Source organism: Apaloderma vittatum, unplaced genomic scaffold (assembly GCF_000703405.1).
Source record: "Apaloderma vittatum isolate BGI_N311 unplaced genomic scaffold, ASM70340v1 scaffold31158, whole genome shotgun sequence".
Lineage (NCBI taxonomy): Eukaryota > Metazoa > Chordata > Aves > Trogoniformes > Trogonidae > Apaloderma > Apaloderma vittatum.
The window spans coordinates 4,088-12,632 of NW_009729551.1; the positions used below are offsets into that span (position 1 = coordinate 4,088).

At 50.8% G+C, this 8,545-nt stretch overlaps 1 protein-coding gene across 1 annotated transcript in view; it reads right to left on the reverse strand.

Moving 5' to 3' along the window:
- Positions 1 to 8,441, reverse strand: part of LOC104277752 (ras-related GTP-binding protein A) — a 9,442-nt gene extending 1,001 nt beyond the window's left edge. The window contains exons 1-8 of the mRNA XM_009874490.1: positions 8,415 to 8,441; positions 6,583 to 6,682; positions 5,577 to 5,643; positions 4,988 to 5,210; positions 3,561 to 3,656; positions 2,763 to 2,885; positions 1,207 to 1,298; positions 229 to 344 (exon numbers count right to left, since the gene is read on the reverse strand). Of these exons, the coding sequence (XP_009872792.1) occupies positions 229 to 344; positions 1,207 to 1,298; positions 2,763 to 2,885; positions 3,561 to 3,656; positions 4,988 to 5,210; positions 5,577 to 5,643; positions 6,583 to 6,682; positions 8,415 to 8,441 (844 nt within the window). The remainder of the gene's footprint in view (positions 1 to 228; positions 345 to 1,206; positions 1,299 to 2,762; positions 2,886 to 3,560; positions 3,657 to 4,987; positions 5,211 to 5,576; positions 5,644 to 6,582; positions 6,683 to 8,414) is intronic.
- Positions 8,442 to 8,545: the final 104 nt, after the last annotated feature.

Here is an 8,545-nt window from a genome sequence, read left to right on the forward strand (position 1 = left end):
CCCCCCCTCCCCACCCACCATCCAGAGGCGTGCGGTGCTCGGCTTCCGCGCTGGGAAAGTCGCTTCTCGGCCACCTCCCGCTCAGCCAGGGCACACCAGGAGGGCAGCAGAACCCTCTCCTATCTTTTAATTACCAGCAGTTTTACCAGAATTCGCAATTTTCTGACAGAATTGGTCCAAACCAGCCCCGTTCAGTTTTTGCTTTTTCAAATCTTTGCTCCGACTTACGTATTGAGGGGTCTGACATAACCACCATCACGTAGGTATTTGACGTGAAGATGTCAATGAAAGCAGCAAAGTTAGAGTTCCTCACCTCCATGCTCTGGAAAGAAGCTGCCAGCTTACTAAGAGGGATGAAAGAAAGAAAGAAAAAAAAGGAAAAAGAGTAAAGGAACCATTGCTCAAACAGCTTTTGCGCCCTGTAGCCAACGTCCCATTATTTGAGTTGCTGCTAACAAAGACGTTTTTGATTTCTCACTTGGCAAACAAAAGCAGGTGCGACTACAAGTTTGGCTGTTTGTTTAGTGTTGTTCTTTTTTAAAAAAGAAAAAACTCTCTAGCTTTAGGCTAAGTGAGAACAACACAAAAGGATTTACGCACTGAGCGTGAAGGTAACTCAAGATAACCCACAGAACGAGCCTGCCCGAGGCACCTGCCCTGGGGCCGGAACAGCTCGGCCGTTCAGGGACCCCTGAACTCTCTGCAGAACCCGCAGAAACATTTTTATATAAAAAATGAAGTATCTGGCGACAACTCTGTAAATCATCCAGCCACTTCTCCTTCCTGTTCGGGGCTCCCGACACTCGCCAATACTGCCGACGAGCCGCGGAACCCGGCCGTGCTCCAAAGCTGAGTTACTCCAAAGCAAGCCTCTTGCTTTTCCACGTGAAATATCGATAAATTGGGTCCGCAGGGCTCTTCCCCGAAAGCGGCAGCTGACACAAAGCTCTCTCTGCTTTTTACCAGCTCGTCCATTCACTCCTGGAACTTCCCTACCTTGCTCAGGAGAACGAGGCCGAGAAGAAAACGGTTGTTTCAAAAGAAACCTCTTTCAGCCATCAGCGAAGGAGGAAGTTACAAAAGATCGCTGCGTTTAAGACCGGCGCGGACCGGCCGCACGACGAGCTCAGGGAGCCTTCATGCCCCCAGACGAAGCCGAAAACACCCGCTGACGGATTTCCCCACCCGACGATCAAACCTGCTCACCTGCAGCTTAGCTTGAATTGTTTGATAATGTTGCTGATTTTCTCAAATCTGTGGACGTCCCGCTGTTCTTTGCATTGATAGTGAGAAATGACCTGGACGGCAGAACGAGGGAGAGAAGAGCGCAGCGCGAGTCAGGCCTTTATCTCAGCACAAGTTTCTCAGCCCCAACAGCAATTATGAGAAACGAGGGGTGACCAGGACAAGGATTCCCTTCTGCTGACTGAATCTCGGAAATTATTTGTCCATTTGAGGTCTGAACACTCCAACTTGGCAGCAATTTAAATCTTTGCTCAAAGAAATCAACGCAGTCGCATTTAAAAGGCTTGCAAGAACTAAGGTTTTAATTTATTTTTTTTGTCTTGAGCACCTTAAAACGATTACTTACTTCCTACTTTTTAAAACCTGCCCGATTATTCCTACAAGGACAGGTTTAGCCAGATTCAAGGACTGCATTCACACCAGAGCCTTCGTTGTACGCAAGCTCATTCCTCAACTTTCCAGGTAGGTTTTTCTGTTACTGTGATTTGAAGACACTTTCAGAGTAAGATTTCACTTAAGGAGAAGAGAACCCAGAGGGAAGTTTAAATATACGAAAAAAGAGTCTTTCAAGAAGTCACCATTATACTGAAAATAAGCAAAGAATTTTTGTAGCAGAGATTATTCTTTTTCAGTAAAAAAAAAAAAAAAGTACTTATAATGAAAGCATTGTTAGCCACCAAGGTGGAAGTATTTGTTATCTACAAAAGGTCAAAAAGCAGAAGTTGCCGGAATTGGCAGGTGTTTGCTTCTGACAGAGAAAAGTAACGGCTCCTTCTCCATGTTCCCTCCACAATGTCAAACCCAGACACTTGGCCATCAAGGAAAGCACTCAAAAAATACAATAAAAATAAAAAATTCAAACCCATGCCTTCAGGTCATCAGGGGTTTTGGTGCAAAGTCTGAAGAGGCCGATGCAGAAACCCACAGTATGGCCGGACAAGGGGCAACGGTGGTTTGAACCAACAATTGTGACCTTGCAGACACAAGGGGTTGGAAGCCCGGCTGTCAGGCAGCTGGGAGCTCCGAAAGCCGCTGTGATCCAACCGCTTGTGATCCTCTTCCAGCCATACTCTGGGGTTTGTAGAGCATCAGAAAAAAAAAAAAACCACAAAAACAAACCCAAAACACAAAAAGCACCCTAAAACCCAGAAATCAAGACCAGTTAAAATGCCAGGCCAGGAAGAATTGAAAAGGCTTATTTCTAGCTCAAGGGTTTTGCCCTGTGCAGAAAGGAATTCTCTAAGCAGCCCCACGGTCAAGAACCAAACAGGGATCTGAAACCCTCCGAGAGCTTGGGAGAGGGAAACACCCACCAAGCCCTCAGCTCAGCTGCCAGAAGTGGAAATTTTGGGAAGGTCCCACAAACTGCGGAGTCACGTCAGCTACTCTGAGCATCACGAGGCCCGGAGCGCTGTGCCCCGCCACCCACTGCCCCCCCTGCTTTGGGCTCCTGCGCCCCCAGCACTTCCCGCCCAGGGAAGCCCGTCCCAGGCCGGGGGCAGAGCTGTGGTATTCACCAGGAACGTGGCTCTCTCGAACAGAAGCACTTCATCCGCCTCGATAATCTGCGCGAAGTTTCTCAGGTTCATCTCCAGCTGCTGGACGTTGGGGATGAGCTGATAGACTATACTGGACCAAGCCTGTCCATAAAGAGAGACCCAAGGGTTGCATCAGCACCGCTCTGCCTCTCCCTCTTGCGATGCAGAGGAGCTCAAAATCTGATTATTTCCAGTTCTGGGTGCTGAGAGCCTGGGCGAGACCAAGAAGCTTGTCCCACCTCTGTGCCCGCGTGTCTCCCTACAGTGGAGAGCAGCCCACGGTACCCCAGACCCGAGTAAGCTCTTCTTAGGTCAAATTCTTCTCCATATCAGCCACGGAGAGACTATAACACTATTAAACAGGCTTAAATCACCCTAAATTTAAGCTGGCAATGTTACTATCTACTGATCCCAGATAAATCCGCTCAAGTTTTTCTTAAGATTTTTTTTTTAAAAAATCTTCAGTGAGGTCAATGGGCAGAGGGATACTTGGCAGCTCAGCACCGATCCAAACAGAATCAGGAACGAGCCCAGAAGGGACAGGGGCTGCTGTAACAGGCAGCTGTCCTTGTTCAGAATCAGGTCCTCTAAGCTCTGCTTCACCTCCCTGCCCACCTGCTGAGCCAGCTTTGTGTCAGAGTCCGACCACGCGCTGCCCCGAGGAGAATTAAACAGGCCCAGCGGCTAATAAACCAGGAGCAACCAAGCACTCGCCTTACTCACACCCTTGTTTTCAAGTGGGAGCAGGGGGAAGGCAGCTACAGAAACCGTACAAACCTTGTAAAGTGTTTCATCCCAGATGGAAGTTCTAAAACAAACACATTCCAAGGGACGGGAAAGGCGCTTCAGGTCTTCCTCACGCTCCTTAAAAATCTGGGAAAGATAAAAAAAAATATAATAGATCAGCAGCTGAGTGTAAAAATTCCTGCCTTTGGTGGGGCTGCCGTGCAGCACCGAAAACATTTCAAACTCATCTCGAGTCCCTGTGGCATCAGAGAAAAGACAAGAGCAGAGCCCACAGGTCAGGACAGGCTGGCAGAAGCCCCGAGCGGTGGAGCAGCGGGAATGGAAGTGGATGTGCACAAATCTCCAAGGACCTAAATTTTTGCCCTGCTCACAGGCAAAAAGCTCCATTGCTGAGAACAGGATAGGAGGAAAGCACTCGAGGGTCAGCAGTACGAGCTGCTCCGAGGTGCGTGTTTATCCAGCCTTCTCACACTGCACTTGGCTCTTAGAAGCTACGGCTGCAACAAAAGGGGAACAGGCTCCTACAGAACTAAAAAAACCAAAGCTGCAGGGCAGCCAGCAACGTGCCTCTGCAGGGGAAGACACGACGAGCACCTTCCCCTCAGCACACGGCTTTCCGGAATGCGACAGAGCATCAGCCGATCCCCAGGAAACGCTGCACTGGCCAACACTGACCACTGGGGTCCTGGGATGTGCTGGTCTAACCCACAAAGATCGTTTTTCTTCTGGTATCAAGACCCCATTGGTATTGGTTTGGTGTTGGTCCAAGCTGAAAAAGCAAGGCTGGCAGGAACTCAGCACCTTCCAACTGCCCTGCGACCTTTCAAAAGCTCTGAAAAGACCAAAAGTCTCTGAACAGTTGATTCCCAGCCTCTGCAGGACATCTCTCGGGGCAGGAGTGCCCAAGAGGTGACCTCTGGGCAGACAGGCCAAGCTTACAGAGAACAGAACCAACCAACAGAAACCACCTTCTACCTAATTGGGAAAGTTTAAAGTCTTTTTCTTTTTTTTCTTCCCACATCAGGCTTTAGAACAGAGCCTACGCTGGTCTGAAAGCATCAGCTGAAGAGAAACCCATTGTCATTACCATCACACACAAAACCATCCCGGGGGTGAGCGGGGAGTTTAACTACACTGGATTTCTCTGAGTTCTACCTTCCTTCTGGAGCCAAGGTCTGGCAAAAGTACTAGAATTGATGTTATAAAAGATGAGGCTTATAGCAGCTGTCACTAAAAAGCTTTAGTTCTGTTCTCCACTAGGTTATAGGCACGAGACAGCGATGGTTTACGAAAGGCAGAAAAAGCCGAGAGGGCTTTGCCAGCTCTTAACGTCTGAGAAACCCTTGTAGGAAGAGCGCCGACGGGGCTGTGTTTGAAGCAGGAGATGGCGACGCACTAGCACAGTCGAAAGATTCTCTCTTTGAAAGCATTTCTATGGCAACTGCCAGCTCCCTCACCAGATCCCGCTGATCCTCCTGCACCAAGTCCATCTTGTGCACTAGACAGAAGATCTTGGCGTCAGGAGAGTTCTGAAGGATCGCCTCCAAGCACGACTGGTAGTAGTGCATGTCCTTCTCCAGCTCACGGCTCTCGACATCGAAGACGTAGATGAGGACTTCGACGTTGCGGAAGATGTTGTCCCGCTGACTGGTGAAGTAGTTCTCCATGAAAGTGTCCTGCCTGAGAAGGAGCAGAGCAACAAAGCAAGGAGACTCCCGTTAGGGCAGGCGGGTCTGGTTCGGCACCGTCAGGAAAGGGGTGACGCGGAAAATCCCTCCCGCCGGGAGGGCAGGTTTGCCCTTTGAGCTGACGAAGCTCGGCAAAGCTCTGTCGGAGGGAGAGCATTCTCCACACTCGAGCCTAAGATGTGGCATCCACTCTCTCCAGAGTTGTCTCGCCTGTTTTACAACGCTCCCACGAAGCCTGTTCTATTCCCCTCATCCACAAGCAGCGCACTTGTCCCTCCGAGGTGTTAAGACTCGTTTTTTTACATCCCCAGCCTTACTCCCCGGAGCTTTCAAAAGCAAAAGAATAGATGGTACCTACCCTCCGCAGTCCCAGAGGTTTAATACCAGGTTTCCTAGAAATCTAACATGGGAGTGCTCCACGTCAACTGGAAAGAGACAACAGGAGATTACTGGCTGTACCACAGCCCCAGAGCAGAGCTGCCTCCCCAGCCAGCCAGAAACGCCCTTTTCCACCAACACAGCCCAAAATTTGTAAAATCCACCCAAACCACACTGCTGTGTGTGAATCCGTAGCTGAAGGGACTCTGGAAAAAGACATCCCCAGAGTAATTCACATCCTCCTGTTCTCTACCCAGGACACTATTCTCCTGAGAAGCGCAGGAGCTCTCCTTTCAGCGTGCTCTCTGATCTTTGTGATATTTTAAGAATGACCCTAGTGCCAGCGCACTCTGCAAGGCTTTAAAAAAAATAATGTATCAGTAACACCGAGCACGTAAACTTGACGAACGGACGAAATTTTGGGCCAAGAGGAAACGTACACCCACCCATGACATTAAGTCCTCACGGGTGCTTCTCAGCAAAGAGCGTTAGATTCTGACAATCCACACCCCGGTTCCAGAGAAACTGCTTGTTGCTTTTTCAGATCAGTGTTTTTGGGGGGGCAAAAGAAAAAGGAAAAAAAAAGGCAGCAGACACTAATGAAACCAGGGCATCATCCTGCCAAACCCACGGAAGATCACTGCGCCAGCCATCAGCTCAGGAATGGCAGGAGAGCTTCACCGAGGAGGCTCTGAAATCACCTCCAACCAGGGCAGCTGCAGCAGAGGCTGCTTCCCAATCAGAAAATGAAAGTTAAGGATAAAAGCTCAACGACAAAGTGGCAAAACTGAACGCAGAGCTGCCTTCCCTTTCCTTCTGGCTTCCCACTCGCCCTCGGCTGAACTCTGGGGTGAAGCTCCCTGGGCGGGTCAGCAGGCACCCACGTACTCAGAGCAGAGGACAGGCAGCGATTGCTGGAGGGAGCAGCCCCACCCCTTTAATGAAGGGGGTTTGGAAATTTGCAGTTCAAACGAGAGAAACCTTACTTGTGGCACCCAGGCGCCGCGTGTCCCTGGCGATGTAGTTTGCAAAGATAATGGATCTCATGCTGGTCTTCCCAGACCCACTTTTACCCATCAGCAGCACCTGGGACGGAAAAAGAATAATAATGAGCTACCCAAGCCCTTCCCAGCCCCTTGGGGTTAACATCCTACTGCCAAAGGCACCAGGACACAGAATGGACGTTTTTCAGATGTGAAAGGCAAAGAAAGAAGAGCAGCCTCAACTGTGGCTGCCGCCTAACAGGCGCCCGCCGCCCGCCTGAGAGGAAGCGCAGCCACAAGCGAAGGCTCGACGGCTTTGACGACAGCGAAGGACTTTGCCGGGACAAAAGAACAGCTTCAGCCCAAGCCTTTCAGACCAGGCTGGAAACAATCCCTCGCCCGCTCTGTGCTGGTTTTCTCCACCCATTACTTCCCTCCTAATCGTGCTCTTTTTGTAACGCAACTTGTTTTCTCTTCCCCAACAGAACTGAAGTACAAGTTATGCTTCAAGTTTCAGGTGTCAGAAGCTCAGCAAAAGGTTAAAAGCTGATGGGACAGCCCAGTTCCAGTGCAGGGGAGACGTCTGAGTCCAGAGCCCTGTTTGCAGACCCTCAGGCCAAAGGAGAGGGAGCACCTTTGGTAGCCAAAAACCAGAGAATGACTGGGCAGGGGGAAGAGGGGAGACAGTCACACAAGACAAGACTCTACATTGTAATCTAAAAATAAAACAAAAAAACCAAACCCAGCGGTGACAGCCAGCATGGACTCGCTCACAAAAACAGCTGTTAAACAAGTTCCAGTTACAAAGTCAAATTCGGCCCTTGGCAACAGCTCTGAAAATCCATCGCCAAGGAGCGGTTTAACAGGAGAGCGACCGGCCTGGGTCTGCCTGCCCAGCCCGCACCGGCGTCAAACGTGAGCCGGGAAGGCTCCGCTCCCGCGCAGCGACAGCGGCCAGAACCTCAGGGCAAACCAGGAGAGGCAGAATCGCACCGTCCCGTCCGCACGGATCATCCTTCCCAGATGGCAACGCTTCACGGGCCGGCAAAACAGCCCTTCAGAAAAGAAGCCGACCCCCCGCCGGGATGATTTGTACCGAGGCCTGTTCAGGTCACATCTCCCAGAGCAAAGCCCTGGAAAGCCAGGCTGTCTTCTCCCCTGAGCCACACACACAGAGAACATCAACACCTCTTATTTCCTGCATGCAGGAACTCAATAGGGCTCCACGGGGCAGCCCAAATCGAACCCAATTCCCAAGTTTTAAACTGCAGAGGCCTTTCTAACAGGTCAGACACCAGCACATAGGGCCAAGACAGGAATCCCAATCCTAGCGCAGCACAGAAAGAGAGAAGTATATTCTCTACCCAGCTGCTCTAACAGCTTTGAATACGCTCACTGCTGGAACTTACCCCCCTGAACCCTCCAGTTCTCAGAAAAGGCACAACTCCTTCCCCGTGTGCTAAGTTTCACCCTCCAAGGAGCCCTCAGCGAATTACGGGCTCCCCACGCAAGTTTCCGTAACCCATGGGAAGGGTGTCCCCGCGGGCTGAGGCAGCAGTGAGAGCACATCCTTCTTCCGCGGCGCTGCGGGAGGTGGGCAGCGAGCAGAGGGTTTTGCAACAACAGAGCATGCCCTACCGCTCATGCCAGCAGATAAACTCAGCCTCGGTTTTAGTTTCTGACACTTTAAGCAAACGGCGCATCTGCTGATGCCTCAAGAGACAGCTGGCAGGCAAGGAACGCGCCAAGACACCGGTGCAAACACATAACAACACGAGAAAAAGCAGAGGGGGAAGGAAAACCCAACTACAAAGGATTCTCCTTCCAGTTCCTACCTTCTTCTTCATGGCTGTGCTTGGCATCACCCACCTACAGAAGAAGAAGAAGAGACCATCTTACACTGCTCCACTTCCCCCACAGCGCGATCCCGCCCGCAGGAGCGCCCTGCCCAAGGGGAAGCGCTCCC